The sequence below is a fragment of the Corythoichthys intestinalis genome, chromosome 3, assembly GCF_030265065.1.
Source record: "Corythoichthys intestinalis isolate RoL2023-P3 chromosome 3, ASM3026506v1, whole genome shotgun sequence".
Lineage (NCBI taxonomy): Eukaryota > Metazoa > Chordata > Actinopteri > Syngnathiformes > Syngnathidae > Corythoichthys > Corythoichthys intestinalis.
The window spans coordinates 52,402,132-52,421,381 of NC_080397.1; the positions used below are offsets into that span (position 1 = coordinate 52,402,132).

General features: G+C 38.6%; 1 protein-coding gene across 1 annotated transcript in view; it reads right to left on the minus strand.

Moving 5' to 3' along the window:
* iqgap2 (IQ motif containing GTPase activating protein 2) overlaps nt 1–19,250 on the minus strand; it is a 91,095-nt gene that overhangs the window by 39,118 nt on the left and 32,727 nt on the right. Inside the window, exons 6-15 of the mRNA XM_057832482.1 lie at nt 16,297–16,364; nt 13,590–13,703; nt 13,319–13,497; nt 7,978–8,065; nt 7,699–7,862; nt 5,876–5,963; nt 5,636–5,799; nt 4,435–4,595; nt 4,170–4,294; nt 3,887–4,050 (exon numbers count right to left, since the gene is read on the minus strand). Of these exons, the coding sequence (XP_057688465.1) occupies nt 3,887–4,050; nt 4,170–4,294; nt 4,435–4,595; nt 5,636–5,799; nt 5,876–5,963; nt 7,699–7,862; nt 7,978–8,065; nt 13,319–13,497; nt 13,590–13,703; nt 16,297–16,364 (1,315 nt within the window). The remainder of the gene's footprint in view (nt 1–3,886; nt 4,051–4,169; nt 4,295–4,434; nt 4,596–5,635; nt 5,800–5,875; nt 5,964–7,698; nt 7,863–7,977; nt 8,066–13,318; nt 13,498–13,589; nt 13,704–16,296; nt 16,365–19,250) is intronic.

Sequence of the window (19,250 nt, forward strand, 5' to 3'; positions counted from 1 at the left end):
TTGGGGTATGTTTCTATCAGTTTTGCACATCGAGAGACTGACATTCTTGCCCATTCTTCCTTGCAAAACAGCTCGAGCTCAGTGAGGTTGGATGGAGAGTGTTTGTGAACAGCAGTCTTCAGCTCTTTCCACAGATTCTCGATTGGATTCAGGTCTGGACTTTGACTTGGCCATTCTAACACCTGGATACGTTTATTTTTGAACCATTCCATTGTAGATTTGGCTTTATGTTTTGGATCATTGTCCTGTTGGAAGATAAATCTCCGTCCAAGTCTCAGGTCTTGTGCAGATACCAACAGGTTTTCTTCCAGAATGTTCCTGTATTTGGCTGCATCCATCTTCCCGTCAATTTTAACCATCTTCCCTGTCCATGCTGAAGAAAAGCAGGCCCAAACCATGATGCTCCCACCACCATGTTTGACAGTGGGGATGTTGTGTTCAGGGTGATGAGCTGTGTTGCTTTTACGCCAAACATATCGTTTTGCATTGTGGCCAAAAAGTTCAATTTTGGTTTCATCTGACCAGAGCACCTTCTTCCACGTGTTTGGTGTGTCTCCCAGGTGTCTTGTGGCAAACTTTAAACGAGACTTTTTATGGATATCTTTGAGAAATGGCTTTCTTCTTGCCACTCTTCCATAAAGGCCAGATTTGTGCAGTGTACGACTGATTGTTGTCCTATGGACAGACTCTCCCACCTCAGCTGTAGATCTCTGCAGTTCATCCAGAGTGATCATGGGCCTCTTGGCTGCATCTCTGATCAGTTTTCTCCTTGTTTGAGAAGAAAGTTTGGAAGGACGGCCGGGTCTTGGTAGATTTGCAGTGGTCTGATGCTCCTTCCATTTCAATATGATGGCTTGCACAGTGCTCCTTGAGATGTTTAAAGCTTGGGGAAATCTTTTTGTATCCAAATCCGGCTTTAAACTTCTCCACAACAGTATCTCGGACCTGCCTGGTGTGTTCCTTGGTTTTCATAATGCTCTCTGCACTTTAAACAGAACCCTGAGACTATCACAGAGCAGGTGCATTTATACGGAGACTTGATTACACACAGGTGGATTCTATTTATCATCATCGGTCATTTAGGACAACATTGGATCATTCAGAGATCCTCACTGAACTTCTGGAGAGAATATTGCACGCCCCACTTTTCAGTTTTTTATTTGTTAAAAAAGTTTAAATTATCCTATAAATGTTGTTCCACTTCACGATTGTGTCCCACTTGTTGTTGATTCTTGACAAAAAAATTAAATTTCATATCTTTATGTTTGAAGCCTGAAATGTGGCGAAAGGTTGCAAGATTGCAAGGGGGCCGAATACTTTTGCAAGGCACTGTATATATATATATTAGGGCTGTCAAACGATAAAAAATTTTAATCGAGTTAATTACAGCTTAAAAATTAATTAATCGCAATTCAAACCATCTATAAAATATGCCATATTTTTCTGTAAATTATTGTTGGAATGGAAAGATAAGACACAAGATGGATATATACATTCAACATACGGTACATAAGGACTGTATTTGTTTATTATAACAATAAATCAACAAGATGGCATTAACATTATTAACATTCTGTTAAAGCGATCGATGGATAGAAAGACTTGTAGCTCTCAAAAGAAAAATGTTAGTACAAGTTATAGAAATTTTATATTAAAACCCCTCTTAATGTTTTCGTTTTAATAAAATTTGTAAAATTTTCAATAAAAAAATAAACTAGTAGCCCGCCATTGTTGATGTCAATAATTACTTACACAATGCTCATGGGCGCTGAAACCTATAAAATCCGTCGCACCCAAGCGCCAGCAGAGGGCGGCATAACTCCATAGAACACAACAAGTGAGCGTTTCACTAAACTGTCATTTAAATCTGTCTGAGCGGGTCATCTGCGTTAATTGCGTCAAATATTTTAACGTGATTAATTTAAAAAATTGATTAACGCCCGTTAACGTGATAATTTTGACAGCCCTAATACATATATATATATATATATATATATATATATATATATATATATATATATATATAATTTAAAAAAAAAAAATTTTTTTTTGTATTTAACGTTACAGACAAAATGTCTTACATTCATCCAGAGTCTTTAGTTTTGGCTTAAAGTAGGGCTATCAAATTTATCGCGTAAACGGCGGTAATTAATTTTTTTTTAATTAATCACATTAAAATATTTAATGCAATTAACGCATGGGCTGCACGACCCACTCACGCATTGTCGCGTTTAATCTATAATGGCGCCGTTTTACCTATATACAGAGCTAACAGGCAGCGTATAATGAATAGAGAATTTTGGCAGTCTTAGGAACCTCTTTTTAATTGGGTAAAGCCTGAAAATCCCTCTCTCAACAATTGAAAATATCGTGGGGAGCAATGTGGGGAAGAACGACAGTGGTTGATCTTTTCCTTAACACCCTATGTTACTTCCCAACGCAGAGAAGATATATCAATTGGTGCCACTACGCACAGTCATGGTTGCACTTCCCATCATGCATTTGGGCAGAACAGTTAAATGGCTACAGTATCATTTACTGAAAGCTCAACAAATACACTAGATGGCAATATTTAGTCACAATACACAAAGTCACATTTATCCTTTAAGAATTACAAGTCTTTCTATCCGTGGATCCCTCTCACAAAAAATGTTAATGTAAATGCCATCTTGAGGATTTATTGTCATAATAAAAAAATACAGTACTTATGTACTGTATGTTGAATGTATATATTCGTCCGAGTTTTATTCATTTTTTTCTTAATGCATTGCCAAAATGTATATGATCGGGAAAAATTATCGGGAATGGTTGGAATTGAATCGGGAGAAGAAAAAAAAAGCAATCGGATCGGGAAATATCGGGATCGGCAGATACTCAAACTAAAACGATCGGGATCTGATCGGGAGCAAAAAAACATGATCGGAACAACTCTATCGCCAAGGAATCGCCAGCTTCATCACGTTTTTATCATTTATTTAACAACTTATCCAACACAAAACCCCATTGTCCACCGCAGTTGATTGTGCTCTCAAGAAAACGAAAGTATTATCTCTACCGCACCAACCTATCTCACTGTGACGTCAGCCCCGCTGTGCTGTGTTCAGGTACAGGAAAAAGTGTCCGTCACATTAGAATCCGATTCGTTGTATTATTTACAGGAATAATTATTGCTAATGTTATTATTATACTATTCTGATTTTTATTTATAACTTATTTGTTTTGCTCTGTTTAATTGCCATTTGTAATAGTACCAGCAGTATTTATTAAGGATTTAGTGTAGGTTTTTGGGCTGTGGAATCAATTAATGGAATTATAATGTATTCCTATGGGAAAATCCTGCTCGACATACGACCATTTCGACTTACAAACAAGGTACTGGAAGGAATTAAGTCCGTATGTAGAGGTACCACTGTACTACTGTTCTGATTGTAATAATGTTGAGCTGTGGGTTTAGTCTCACCTAAAGGACTGAATTTATTTTAAGTTTATTTAGAATATTTCAGATATTTTTGTGAATTTTATGTATTCATTTTAACTTAACATTATACTTATGTTCCAATTTGCTAATATGCTTAGAAAAATAAAAATCTTGTTCAATGGGAAAAAAAAAAAAATTTTTTTTTTAACCCTGATCTCAAAGTAACACATTTTAGAGCTATAATTGCAATACTGTGAGACCGTGATATTTTGGCTTAAGGTTATCATACCGTCGGAATCTCATACCAACACATGCCAAGTTGCGATTTGAAGTACTGCTGTCAAATACAACTAGTTTCAAATTAAGCCATGGAAATTATGCATTTAAAATATCCGAGGTGGAAAAAAACAGCTAAAGTATGCATCCAGTAATACCAGCATAGGTATATATTAATGCAAATCATAGTACCTGGCAGAGTAGTTGTTTAGTATATTGTAAGACCTCATGGTAGTGTTTGGATGTGACTGGGTTCACCCCTGTCAACTTGGCAGTGGGGAGGAGCAGGGCTGCAAGTGTCTGCTGATGTTCACCAGAGTTCAATGCCTCGTTAATCTCAGCTATTGCTATGATTCCTGGAATAAGGATGAAAATGTGGAAAACATGAGAATATTAAATGTAGATAATCTGAAGATGCAACAACCTGCAATGTACTACTTAGTTCAACAATCAGAAACTTGTCTGACGTTCTTACGTTCATGCTCTTCAAGGACCTGAATGTTGATGACATCAATGCACTTTTGAACATCATTCCAAGTGAGAAATTCTTGGCCTTTTGCAAGAGACTCCTCCCGTTCTTGGATTAGGGCTTCTGTATACCTAATGAAAGTGCCCATTGCTATTAGAGGACTTTAAACTTAATATGAACTGCTACGCTGCGATTGAGATTGTAAAATGGCTGTCAGTTTTAGTCTTTATTACCTTTTTTGTAACTGCCGACAGTCCAACAGTTAACATACCTGTTAAGGTTATCTTGGTCCATATTTGTAAAACCAAGAAGTGAATCGGTTAGTTGCTCGATCACAGCCTGTGGATCCTTGGTGTCCAGAACCTCGTTGAGGACAGCTACTGCTGACAGCATTTCTACAGCCACACACAAGTCCTCGTGGTTCAGGCCAGACTAAATGCAAATAGACGTTGCAATGAAATGCATGTCTTGACATTGTACTCCATTAAACCATAGGGGAGGGATATTGCATCAGTGAATATACGAGGAGCATTCAAAAAGTAATGCACTCAAGTGCATTGCTCGTACAGGATTTTACCAATCTTGTTTATATTTGGCACAAACATGATAGGACACCTTTTTGCGATTTTTATGTTTTTTTCTTATTTTCAGATTTTTAAAGCTTAAACTAGCTTCCAAAATGGCTGCCCCTCTTGAGGCTCGTCAGAAACAAAGAGCTGTAATCGAAGTCCTTGTTGCAGAGAGAGAAACCCCTCTGAGCACTGATCCCTCATTACTGGAGATGAAACATACCATTTTGAACCTGAATCTAAAAGGAGATCAGTGGAATGGCGTCACCCAAATTCACCAAGGACCAAAAAGTTCAAGGCCCAAATGTCAGTTGGCAAAATTATGGCCACCGTTTTTTGGGATTCTCAAGGTGTAATCCTTGTGGATTTTTTGCCGAAGGGGGAAACCATTAACTCTGAGGTATACAATGAGACTCTTAGGAAGCTCAAAGCAAGAATTCGACGTGTTCGGCCCAACATGTGCTCCTCCGGCATGACAAGCATCAGGACCATGGAGGTCATCACTTCATTTGGATGGACTGTGATACCACATCCGCCATATTCTCCTGATTTGGCACTGTCAGACTACCTCCTCTTTGGTCCAATGAAAGAAGGACTCTGGGGCAACTGATATGGCAATGACGATGAAGTGAAGACTGCTGTCAAGAATTGGCTTGGAGATCAACCGGCTGAGTTCTACAACACTGGTAAACATGCCCTCGTTCATAGGTGGACTGTAGCTCTTGAGAGAGGTGGAGAGTATGTGGGGGAAGTAAAAATGTAATCCTCACACTTGTAACTTTGTTTTGATGTATTATACGTACATGTTAACATTATAATTTGTTTGTACATAATAAAGCTGTGTGCATTACTTTCTGAATACCCCTCGTACATATGACCAACAATGTTGAAGCCATGTCGTACCCTCCCTCCTTGTAGTTGCAAACTAAAGAGCTCATTCTGATACAGATTGGCAGCTGTTGGGTAAACAATTGGCAGTTGAGCTTCGGGGTCACTGAGCTCATCCAAGGTCACCACTGCGTCACCGAGACGAATAGCCGTGTTGATTGCTGAAATTGCCTCAAGTTCTGAGCAGAAAAACAATCAAAATCAGCATGTGAGGTGACCAACTTAAAAAAAGATAAGCTGTCTGTTGGTGCTTACTTCTTCTTTCAGCCTCTGCAAAATCATTACAAGAGCTAAGAACTCTCTGAATCTCTTCCTTATCCACCAGAACTGCCCTGTCTTCATTCTGCAGTATCAATAGTAAGGGTGGAATAGGTGAATTGTTACCCATATGCCCATACCTACAGTGGTATGAAAAATTATCTGAACCTGGAATTTCTCACATTTCTGCATAAAATCACCATCTAATGTGATCTGACCTTTGTAAAAAAAAAAAAAATCACACAGATGAAAATACAGTGCTTTAACTAAAACCACCCAAAAATCTATAGGTTCTAATATTTTAATGAGGATAGTATGCAAACAATGACAGAAGGGGGGAAAAATGTGAACCATTACATTTAATATTTTGTGTTAATTTCTCAGTATGTATACTTACTCAGTGTGAAACTTGAGCCTGTTTAGATGAACACAAAGTCGATATCCTTATTCTTCAACAGCTCTCTGTCTTCCTGTTTTTATTATGCATTTTTATTTTATTTTTTTATAGCAGTTAGGCTTGAAAAAGCTCAGAATTATCAGACAGGGGGACTTGAGTAATGTCTTTAACCACATGAGGCAGAGCATCTCGCAGACAATGGCTTTGCAGGTAGTATTAATTAATGTCTGTCACGGTGTGGGACTTTTTGGATTTAGCAACAAGGCTTTGAGGGCTTTCTCATTTACCTTCGTAGTTTTTATCAAAAAAGGACAAATAAAATATTGCCCTAGCCCCGTGAGGTATAAATAAAAGTAAAAAAAGTAAAAATATTGTAATAGCCCCGAATGGGGAAATAGAAAGGAGAGTAGTCGGTGATGAATTTCCCACTTTATTGCGGCAACAATGGAAAACAATAAACAACATAACAGCGGCATCAGCAACATGCGACCGCTAACTTAGCTCACACGCCTTTCTCCCTCCCTTTGCTTGCTTCCCGCTACGTCACCACTCTGCAGTCCGATGGCCCCTTCAAGGGCCCGCACACAGTTACGGACATTACAATATATATATATATATATATATATATATATATATATATATATATATGAATGCGACATTAGATAATTTCTCGCGGCACACGGATTGAAAAACACTGCTCTAACTATCGATAGATCAACATCCAGACTTTTAGAGATTGTTTTGTATCCTTCCCGGCTATATACAAATCAATAATCTTTGATCGCAGGTCTTCAGTCAGCTCGTTTGACCGAGCCATGATGTACATCAGAAAATGCTTCTCATCAAGACATTTCTTACCAGGTGTGTGTTTTATAGTGGGCAGGGCAGCTTTAAACCACTCATCAGTGATTGGGCACACACCTGACTTAAAATGTTTGGTAAAAATTGGTTTCAATTGCTGTATAAGTCTCCTTAGGCAGAGGGTTCACTTATTTCCCCCACCTTTCTGTTATTGTTTGCATGCTATCCTCATTAAAATATGAAAACATATATGTTTGCGCGGTTTTAGTGAAAGCAGACACTGTTTTTTCATCTGTGTGATTTTGACAAAGATCAGATCAAATTTGATGGTGATTTTATGCAGAAATGTGAGAAATTCCAAAAGGTTCAGATACTTTTTCATACCACTATATATGTCAAATGAACACAACGTGAGTGGACCTTTTGTTTGAACTGAAATTACAGAGGCAGGTCCATATTTCTGTTCAAAATAGTTTTAGTTTCATCAACTTAAACGTGGAAGCTCATACCATTTGTTAAGACAATGAAACCAACAACAACATTGCACATCAGTGAGCGTGAACTAGCATCACTATAACAGGTCACTCACTGGATAGCAAATGCAGACTCAAAATCAGGGTACCTTGGATTTGTGCTGACAATATGTGGTAAAGTGTTCCAGGTAGCAGTCATGGTTTACATTCTGCACTCCATGCAACGCCAGCACTGGAAGCCTTAGTGCATCCATAAGAGATGCTGTATCCTGAGCACAGACTGCATGATTTACCTGCTTTACTGCTTCTTGGACTGAGACAGAAAAACAGACACAGGTTATTGTAACATGCCTATGTTAACTGACAGAGAGTTGTAAAAAACACTGAATGTTAAATAGGTTTAAGACCCAAAAGGTTTGTGTCCTTACTGTTTGCAAAGTCTATGCAACTCTGGATCTCCTGCTGTGTCAACAGCTCCTCATAAACATCTCTTTCCTCAGTACACATGGAGGAAAACTAGGAAAAAGACATTTTTTTTTCATACAGATTAGCTTGGCATTAAAATTTCAAGCAAATTCCCTTATGATTGTGTTGACTTGATCAATGAAAGCAAATGGGTGACAAGTTGCCTTGCAGTGCAAGTGTTAATGTTTGGTGAAGTACAGCTGACACTGCAGCAGCTGGAATGTGCTGGCAAGGCTTATGGAGTGAGTCAGTGCAGGCAACCATTTTCTGGGCCACTACAGTTGATTGTATTAGACACGACAATTGGAACCATCTGCTTAGACAAAAACTTGAAAGTAGTGACGACTTACTTTAACATACTACCCAAAGAAAGGGAGTGATATTCAGTGTTGTTAATAACGGCGTTAGAATATAAGAATAGAATGTAATTATTTTCTTCAGTAGTAAGTAATCTAATTACCGTATTTTTCGGACTATAAGTCGCACTTGAGTATAAGTCGTACCAGCCATAAAATGCCCAACAAAGAGGAAAAAAACATATAAATCACACTGGAGTATAAGTCGCATTTTGGAGGGAAATTTACTTGATAAAATCCAACACATAGAACAGATATGTCATCTTGAAAGGCAATTTAATATAAAAATACAATGGGGAACAACATGTTGAATAAGTGTACAGTATGATAATGTTACATGATGCATGAACAACGAAATGCGAATATACTGTCCTCACCAGGATGCTACGGCTTGGTCCTGGCTATACAGCGAGCTAAACTCCCAAATGACGATGCTGGACGTCTGTATAATTTGCTGACTTTATTTTGGCCGTCGTTATGACACCATCATTTGAAGAGTGAAACCAAAAGTAGAAATAATACAACGTAACGTAAATAAATGATGATTAGCTGCTATTACAGCAATGCCACAAACAGTTAGCATGCGTTCGCTAGCATTAGCACATCGTTCAAACAACCACACAACTGGCTCTAAGTGTCCGATCACGGGTGGAAAACACACAACAACAACAACAGAAAAGATGATACACACAGGCGTTGCCTGTGTAGAGATATTTTACAAGCATGAACAATAAACGCAGGCTCGCAGCCGTGTTTCTCTCTTTCGCCCACTCGCCCAGACGCTGCGTAGCTATCTGTCTTCTTCTGGCGTGTGAGTGCTCTTCTTCGCGTAAACAAGTGCGAGTGCGTCCAGACTTGGGCGTGAAAGCGCCACAAACTAAAAGCATGCATTTCAATATAAAAAAAAGTCAATAATACAATGGCGTACCGCAAGCAACACATCCCGTTTATTAATATTCATGACATTAGCTACTGTTGCTAAGTAGGGACAAGCCACCGCTTGTCCCTAATAGGAAATGAATGGAAATCGTGTACGAAGGAGATGTTTACAGAGCTAAACCTGCCAATTCTCTCCGAAAATTATGTCCCTGGTGCCAAATTCACTGGCAAAGATGTCCAAGAACATAAAAATGTTCAATTAAAGAGATGGCTTGAGTGTCGAAGGCTGAAAAAGACGAAAAAAACGAGCCGACCTAAGAAAAGCCTTAGCTTTTTTTTATCGAAGCGACTGACAATGACATTCTCCTGTGTCAACAAGCTATCCTTTACCATAAGCCCTGTCTTTCTTACATATTATAACCCCTGGTTGTCCTACGTCTCTGACCGTTCTTGGAGGTAATTTCGTTAGTTTTATGTAGCGATCGCAAATGCTACTCAGTGACAGCCAACAAACACTTTAAATTTTTTCCTTTGTTAGCAAATCTTAATTCTATAACTTATTTACACTTCCTCCTTACTAAAGTTGTTTTTTTACAACAGAAAATGTAACAGTGGCAGTCAGATACCATTTTAATTCTTTTCAGGTCATTCATTGTCAGACAGAAGCAGCACCCGGCACGTCACGCCAAAAAAATAAGTTAAAAATATCAAAATGGCTTACCTATTTGCCCTCTGAAAGACAATGCCAACCCAACGAAATGTGTACCTCATAAATGTTTACTGCCGAGCTGACGTTAAAAGTCTACGCAAGTTGATTCAGTCTTCACATTTTCTCCTCCGAATTTTTAGTTTCCGGAAACGTATGAAGAAAACATCCTTCATATTTCGTAATGTCTAGAGTCGTTTCTACAAGCTCCAAAAAAGCAATGCCTGATCAGCATGCTCATTTTTGAAAGATTACCGGAGAAAAGTAGCACATTTTCCATAGCTTCTATGCGAGGGCGGGTTTATAATGTCCCGCTTCTACTCTACTTCTGCTTTACGATGCGACGTCACGGTCTAAAAATAGCATGCATGCGGTACGCCATTGAACACACGTAGCCAAAGGCAGAACGCGAACGTGGCCATAGATATTAAAAGTTATTCAGATAACTATAGCATAAAGAACATGCTAACAAGTTTACCAAACCATCAGTGTCACTTCAAAACACCAAAATAACATGTGAAATTATATCATATTGTGTTAATAATTTCACACATAAGTCGCTCCTGAGTATAAGTCACACCCCCTGACAAACGATGAAAAAAATTGCGACTTATAGTCCGAAAAATACGGTAATTACTTTTCTCATCTTGGCAATGCGGCTACCGTTACGGGAAAGGCGTGCTTTACTATGCGTTACGATGTTGGTTGACTGACGTGAGAAAAGTCTGAAAAAGACAGACTCACGGAGACGAGAGAGCAGAGCAGGAGTGGGGAGAAGGCAAGGGAGTGTGACGCCGTTGCAAATGGGATGCTACTATGCTAGGTGACTCCAATAATACCTGACTGTAGCCGATAGCCTACAAACTACGCCCACATGATACCTCGGTAGATATCACATATATACAGAACTAGGTGCAAATGACAGACACGGCGGCATTAGCAACATGTATAATAAAGAACTAGATGCGTTAGTGAACAGCTGCCATTTTAAAGCAGTAGACTTCTCAGGAAGGCTCTGTTGTAGAGAACCTTCCTAGCGAACCTAAGTAACTTTTTATCTAAAATGCTCCTAAACCGGCAAAACTTAACTTAAATCTATATTTAAATGATGAAACAGTTTTAAAACTTACACATGTCGAAAATAGACAGAAGGGAAATAATGCAATCACAGGAGCAATTTTAACAACTTTGATGGTTGCTTCACAACATTTAATGACTTCCACACATAGCAAAGGTTACTATCTAGTTATCGCAATATCCGCAATACCCGTGTGTCTAGTTAAGTTTAGGGTAAAGAATTCGGCTAGAACCAATTGTCCCAAAAACCCTTTAAACTTCACATTGTGTGACCTGTTTTTTTAATTTTTATTTACTTAGTTTATTTATTTTAGAAAAAAAAAAAAACATGAAAATTATCACCAGTTACTTTGCCAAGTAACTAATTACTCTTACATTCAGGTAAATGAGTTACTAACGCAATTACTTTTGGGGAGAAGTAATTTGTAACTGTAATTAATTACTTTTTTAAAGTAAGATTAACAACACTGGTGATATTTGGATATTAAAGGGGAATTTCAGAATTTTTGACATTACGCTTCGAGTTAGCTGGACTTTAATTAGTCGGTGGAGTTGATTTCAACAAATTCCGTCCGGTTTGTCAGTTATTTGTTAGTTTCAGGGCTCCGGAGTGGTTAAGCTAGCGCGAGTCAATGGAGCCTGCTTCGCAAGCCAATAAAAATAACGATATTTAACAGATCTAACATAGTAAAAAAAAAAAAAAAAAAATCAAAATGCAGTTCACTGTTTGAAATACCCTTGCAGTCAAAACAATGTCAGACCAAACTGCCGTAATTCATTTCATTCTGCGGGACTAGTTTTTTAGATGCATAATGCGACCACAACAGTGAGGAGTGCTTCGGCCATTCGTGCAGTCTGTTGGGGAGTCCCTTTCGGTTCCATAAAAAAAAAAAAAAAATCAGCAGTGGAAAAAACGCCCTGCTTGACTAGACAGCCCGTTCCCTGCAGAACTGCTGGATTACAAATGTTGCTGTTCATACCACAATTATTGTTATGCACTGATAAATTTGAATAACTTTATCCTGAAAACATAGCCCACACTATTGATTGCATGGTTCATCGGTGATTCTAATGCATGCACGTTGTTTTTCATCAGTATACTAACCAGGCACCATTGACTCGCCTTAGCTTAGCCACTCCAGAGCCCTGAAACTAACAAATAACAAACTGCAGGAATTTGTTGAAATCAACTCCACCGACTAATTAAACCCCCGCTAACTCGAAGATTAAGCCTTATGTCAAAAATTCTGAACTTCCCCTTTAAAAAAGAGAAACCACAACTAAAAGGCACAGAAGGTTTACATCAGGGTATGTTATCAACCTTTGTCAACTTGGGCCAGTGAAGACATACGAAACGATTTTGCGATTAAAAGAAGTCAAAATTTAAAAAGTTGGCACCATCTGTTATAGTTGCAATAAATAAAAGTGCAGCAGCAATGTGTGTATCCACTTTAGGGCTGCAGCTATCGAATATTTTAATAGTCGATTAATCGATGAACTAGTTAGTTCAACTAATCGGATAAGGAACATTAAAAATTAAAATACCTGAGCTGAGCCTCAAACGGTATAAAAACAATAAATAAGGATCTATGTACAACAAAAGAACAATTGGCTAACTTACATAGCAAAAGCTTGCTTAAATGCTATAAAACGATAACATTTTTTTTTTTTTTTTACAATGCTCTTAACAAATGGTTCAGACACATATTCCCCCCAAAAATGGCAAAATATACCTAAAAACTAAATTACGAATGCATTAAAAAAACATTAGCTCAAACAAAAACTTGGCTTATGTTGGTCTCAACATGGGGCAGCTGGATTCAGCAATGTGAAATGAGGCAGACTAGAGGGCAGTGTATCCACCCGAATCAATAAAACTAAATGCAAACACTTTCAAAATAAACCATTTCAACGCCACTTTAATTAAAATACTCGAAGCAGAAAAATTAAATTCTTATTTTTTCTAATCGAATACTTGAGTTAATTGATTAATCGTTGCAGCACTAATCCACTTTATCATTTGCATCGTTGTACTTGAATATGCACTACTGTGTATTCTTCAGCATTATATTACTTCGCAGTAAATACTGCATTATGTCAAATGACAAAGTTACATTTGGTATTCATGACTTTCCGTAAAGTTTAGTAGTGGTCGAAAAAAAGGGTTGTTCCATTTTGGCAGACAGATACAAGCAGAATGCTGTTAATTTTGCATAGTATGATTAAGTAGATAAATGTGAAAAGATTTTCAGTCAATAATAGAATTGGACTATGTATCATTCTTACACTGCTTGAGGACTGAGCTTGTTTTCGGGTCTTGGCCTGGGTCAACATGTCCTGATAGTCTTGCGCCAAAGCTTCTTGGGTGTTTCTCAGCATCGCGTTTGGATTCCTGAGGGCTGCCATCGTTACAGATTCCTGACCCCTGTCAACTGCCTCATTGATGGCAAAAACAGCAGCGTGTACTGAGGGCAAGAGCAGCAACCATTTTCAGTGTTTGAATAAAAGATTGTACTACTGGAACATTAATAAAATTATCAACCTAAGTAGGCCTTACATGATGCTTCATCCACTGATAGCTCATTGGCCAGGATTCCTCCAATCTTACTGAAAGCTGGCATTTGAATACCATATTTGTCCAGCTCACTCCTCATGTTACTTATCTCTTCGTCTAGGAAAATTAGAGAGATCGATGCAAAATTAATAACGACAGTAAAAAAGTATAATGACATTAAAACAGACATTTGACATATCGTACAGTGCCCTCCATAATTATTGGCACCCCTGGTTATGATGTGTTTTTTAGCTTCTAATATATATTTTTTGATTCAAATAATATGGGACCTTAATGGAAAAAAAGAGAAAAATCCAACCTTCAATACAAGTGCATTTATGCAGTGGGGAGAGAATCCCACATAAAGAAATAATTATTTGACATCAAATAATGTGTGTCACAATTATTAGCACCCCTGGTGTTAATACTTTGTACAAGCCCTTTTGCCAACAAAATAAGGTCTGGGGAGTGAGATGGCCATGGGAGGAGCTTGATTTTGTGTCTGGTGAACCATTTCTGTGTAGATTTGGCCACATGTTTAGGGTCATTGTCTTGCTGAAAGACCCAGTGACGACCCATCTTCAGCTTTCGGGCAGAGGGCAACAGATTTTGATTTAAAATGTCCTGGTATTTCAAAGCATTCATGATGCCATGCACCCTAACAAGGTTCCCAGGGCCTTTGGAAGCGAAAAAGCCCCACAGCATCACTGACCCACCCGCATACTTCACAGTGGGTATGAGGTGCTTTTCAGCATGCGCATCTTTCGTGGCACGCCAGACCCACTTAGAGTGTTTGTTGCCAAAAAGCTCAATCTTGTTCTCATCTGACCAAAGCACAAGGTCCCAGTTGAAGCCTGATACTCTAAGTGGGTCTTTCCTACCAAAAAATGTTATTATGCCTGATAACACACATCACTTAAAAGTTAGGTGTTTTTCCCATGTGTGTCAACCGAATTTCCATTTGTGTCAAGCTATTTTTAAGTTGTAGTTAATCAAGTTTTATGTTAGTCTAAATTGTAAGTAGGGCTGCAACTATCGATTATTTTAGTAGTCAATTAATCGATTATCTAGTTAGTTCGAATAATTGAGTAATCAGATAGGGAACACGAAAAATTTCAAATACCTGAGCTGAGCCTCGAATGGTATAAAAATAAAATAAATAAATAAATAAAAATAAAAAGAATAATAAGGATCTATGTACAACAAAAGAACAATGGCTAACTTGCATAGCAAAAGTCCACTAGCTTAAATTCTAAAAACAAAATTTTTTTTGTTTTTGTTTTTTAACAATGCTCTTAACAATAGTTCAGACGCATATTCCAACAAAAAAACTGCTAAATAAACCTATAAATTAAATTACGAATGCATTGAAAAAAAACATTAGCTCAAACAAAAACTTGGCTTATGTTGGTCTTAACATGGAGCAGCTGGAGAAAGCTATGTGAAATGAGGCAGACTAGAGGGCAGTGTATCCACATAAATCAATAAAACTAAATGCAAACACTTTCAAAATAAACCTTTACAACGCCACTTTAATTAAACGAATACTCGAATCAGCAAAATTTAATTTGAATCTTTTTTTCTCATCGAATACTCGAGTTAATCGATTAATCGTTGCAGCACTAGTCAGATGAGACCAAGATTGAGCTTTTTGGCAATAAACACTCTAAGTGGGACTGGCGTGCCACGAAAGATGTGCGTGCTGAAAAGCACCTCATACCCACTGTGACGTATGGGGGTGGGTCAGTGATGCTGTGGGGGTGTTTCGCTTCCAAAGGCCCTGAGAACCTTGTTAGGGTGCATGGCATCATGAATGCTTTGAAATACCAGGACATTTTAAATCAAAATCTGTTGCCCTCAGCCCGAAAGCTGAAGATGGGTCGTCCCTGGGTCTTTCAGCAAGACAATGACCCTAAACATATGGCCAAATCTACACAGAAATTGTTCACCAGACACAAAATCAAGCTCCTCCCACGGCCATCTCAGTCCCCAGACCTTGTTTTGTTGGCAAAAAGGGGTTGTACAAAGTATTAACACCAGGGGCGCTAATAATTGTGACACACATTATTTGATGTCAAATAATTATTTCTTTATGTGGGATTTTTTTCCCCACTGAATAAATGCACTTGTATTGAAGGTTGGATTTTTCTCTTTTTTTCCATTAAGGTCCCATATTATTTGAATTTAAAAAATTATTAGAAGCTAAAAAAGCACATCTTAACCAGGGGTGCCAATAATTATGGAGGGCACTGTATGTTTTAGACTGTAAGTCGCACCTGAGTATAAGTCGCACCAGCCAAAAAATGCACAATGAAAAGGAAAAAACATATATAAGTCGCATCGGTGTATAAGTCGCATTTTGGGGGGAGATTTATTTGATAGAATCCAGCACCAAGAACAGACATGTCATCTTGAAAGGCAATTTAAAATAAAAATACAAAAGAGAACAACAGGCTAACATTACATGACTCATAAACAACAAACTGAGAACGTGCCTGGTATGTTAATGTAACATAGCTATTAAGAGTTATTCAGACTATATATATATATATTCAACTATATATATGCTAACAAGCAACAATGATATAATAATGTGTTAATAATTTCACACATAAGTCGCTCCAGAGTATAAGACGCACCTTCTACTAAACTATGGGGAAAAAAACTGACATATAGTCCGAAAAATACGGTAATTGTTGTAAATTTGTACCTGTAAAAGCCACCTTCCCCAATAGATCTTGGATTTGTGGTGCAATGCCGAGTTTGTACAAGTACAAGCTGAAACAAACAACAGGGTGCGCAAGATTAGCATTAAAACTTTAGCAAGCACCAAAAGCTTATGACAATCTTCAGCTACAAGCAGCAACAATTAACTGAAAGATTTGTATGTTTTTCCTTCTTAAAAGAGATTATTTTTGGCTTTTTTTAATTCCCATCAATTACGTTCAAACACCACAGGGAGGTAGTGTTGATTTAGATTCAACAAATGCTACCAGACGTCCACTAAGCTTGTTCTCTCGTCCACTGGTCAATTAATGCCACGGGTAGGCGAGTGGAAATTTCATCAAACTTTAATCGTCCTGTCGTTACCAGATACGTATTAATGAATTATAGATACTTAGGTTGGTCTAACATCAGAGAAACTGAACAATGGCAGCACATGCTGGTTTTCTGTACTTTGGTCACAGTGTGTGCAAACATGAAATGGCCTCTGTCCTTACCACATGCACACCGTTTCATTAATTCTATGAGACAAAGACAAACAGCTGAACAACATTAAAAAGTGGGGAGGTTTTGACACAATCAGCTGATCGATCAATGGCTTGGAGCAACAAGTCTCAAAAGATCAAACTTTCACATTGAACCATTGATCTTATACGAGCAACTTCAATTCTAAGTAACTTCTGTCTTATACTTTACTTTGTTGTAGGATGACATCTTCCTGCCACACGTATTGTCTACAGAACATGTGCTGCTTTGACTCCATGAGTGAGTGCACGTTTGTGCACAGAATAGCAGGGCAGCTTTGTGGGACTGCTGCCGGAGTCAGAGGAAGGAAGAAGTTGTGTGTGCGTAAATTGGGAAGGAAACCAATTCTCAAATGGCCTGACAGAAAAACTACAACAGGCAAATAATCCAAGCAATTTATGTATTCTCTCCTGAAATCTGTCCTGCAGATTAGCTGGTCAGGCAGATAAAATTGACAGTTCTCGCAAACAAATCATAAACCCGAAAACTACAGTTGTGGTCAAAAGTTTACATACACTTGTGAAGAACATAATGTCATGGCTCTCGAGTTTCAAGTTATTTCTACAACTCTGATTTTTCTCTGATAGAGTGATTGGAACAGATACTTCTTTGTCACAAAAAACATTCATGAAGTTTTTTTTTTATGACTTTATTATGGGTGAAGAGTAAAAAAGTGATCAAATCTGCTGGGTCAAAAATATACATACAGCAGCGCTAATATTTGGTAACATGTCCCTTGGCCATTTTCACTTCAATTAGGCGCTTTTGGTAGCCAGCCACAAGCTTCTGGTTGAATCTTTGACCACTCCTCTTGACAGAATTGGTGCAGTTCAGTTAAATTTGATGGCTTTCTGACATGGACTTGTTTCTTCAGCATTGTCCACAAGTTCTGAATGGGGTTTAGAAAACCTTAATTCTAGCCTGATTTAGCCATTCCATTACCACTTTTGATGTGTGTTTGGGGCCATTGTCCTGTTGGAACACCCAACTGCGACCCAATCTTCGGGCTGATGACGTTAGGTTATCTTGAAGAATTTGAAGGTAATCCTCCTTCTTCGTTATCCCATTTACTCTCTGTAAAGCACCAGTTCCATTGGCAGCAAACAGCCCCACAGCATCATACTACCACCACCGTGCTTGACAGTAGGCATGGTGTACTTTGGGTTAAAGGCCTCACCTTTTCTCCTCCAAACATATTGCTGGGCATTGTGGCCATACAGCTCGATTTTTGTTTCGTCTGACCACAGAACTTTCCTCCAGAAGGTCTTATCTTTGTTCATGGGATCAGCAGCAAACTTCAGTCGAGCCTTAAGGTGCCGCTTTTGGAGCAAGGGCTTCCTTCTTGCACGGCAGCCTCTCAGTCCATGGAGATGCAAAACACGCTTGACTGTGGACACTGACACCTGTGTTCCAGCAGCTTCTAATTCTTGGCAGATCTGCTTTTTGGTCATTCTCGGTTGAATCTTCACCCTCCTGACCAATTTTCTCTCAGCAGCAGGTGATAGCTTGCGTTTTCTTCCTGATCGTGGCAGTGACAAAACAGTGCCATGCACTTTAAACTTACAAACAATTGTTTGCACTGTTGCTCTTAGGACCTGCAGCTGCTTTGAAATGGCTCTATGGCTACGTTCATACTACAGGTCTTAATGCACGAATCCGATTTTTTTGTGTTTTTCCGACTCGAGTGAGGCATTAACTTGACGGTCTGAACGTGACAAGTCGCATAGAACGGGACCATTTCAAATCCGATCTGGGTCACTTTCGTATGTGGTCTAAATCCGATCTGGGCCACATTTTTCCAGACTGTCGCGGCGGTCTGTACTGTCCAGTCCCGCAAATCGGATTTCATGCAGCAATTACGTCATCAAATAGCGAGAGAGTCGTTACCGTAGCGATGCACCTGTGCGTTATTAGCGCCTAGCTTGCAGTGAACACAGCTTTCGGGGAAGGGCTGGGCTTCACAACAGTCATAAAAAATAAAAATGGGTTGAGGATAAGCCTGAGAATGCTCAGTTTTCTTTGTTACAAGTGAGCAATATTTCAACATTGCTTACACGGCCGAGAGTCGGGACAAACTGCCCGTATGTGTGTGTGACGTGCACGGACAGTGCGTGCATGCTATCGATCCATATAAACTTTGAATATAAGCCTAAACGGGGATTATTTATGTCTGTTATTTGTGTCCACCTTTTGAAAAGCAAAATATGATATCCCTGGAATGACGGATGACGTCTGTCATTTGTTTTAAAGCTTCTGCGCATGCGGGTCTTCTTGCTTAGCGCGTGTCGGACTGCGAATTAGTGCGCATGCGTAATACTTGAACGGTCTCAATGGATAAAGGCAGTCTGAACGGGCACGCCAAAAAAACAGATATGACAAAAAATCGTATTCGTGCATTAAGACCTGTAGTATGAA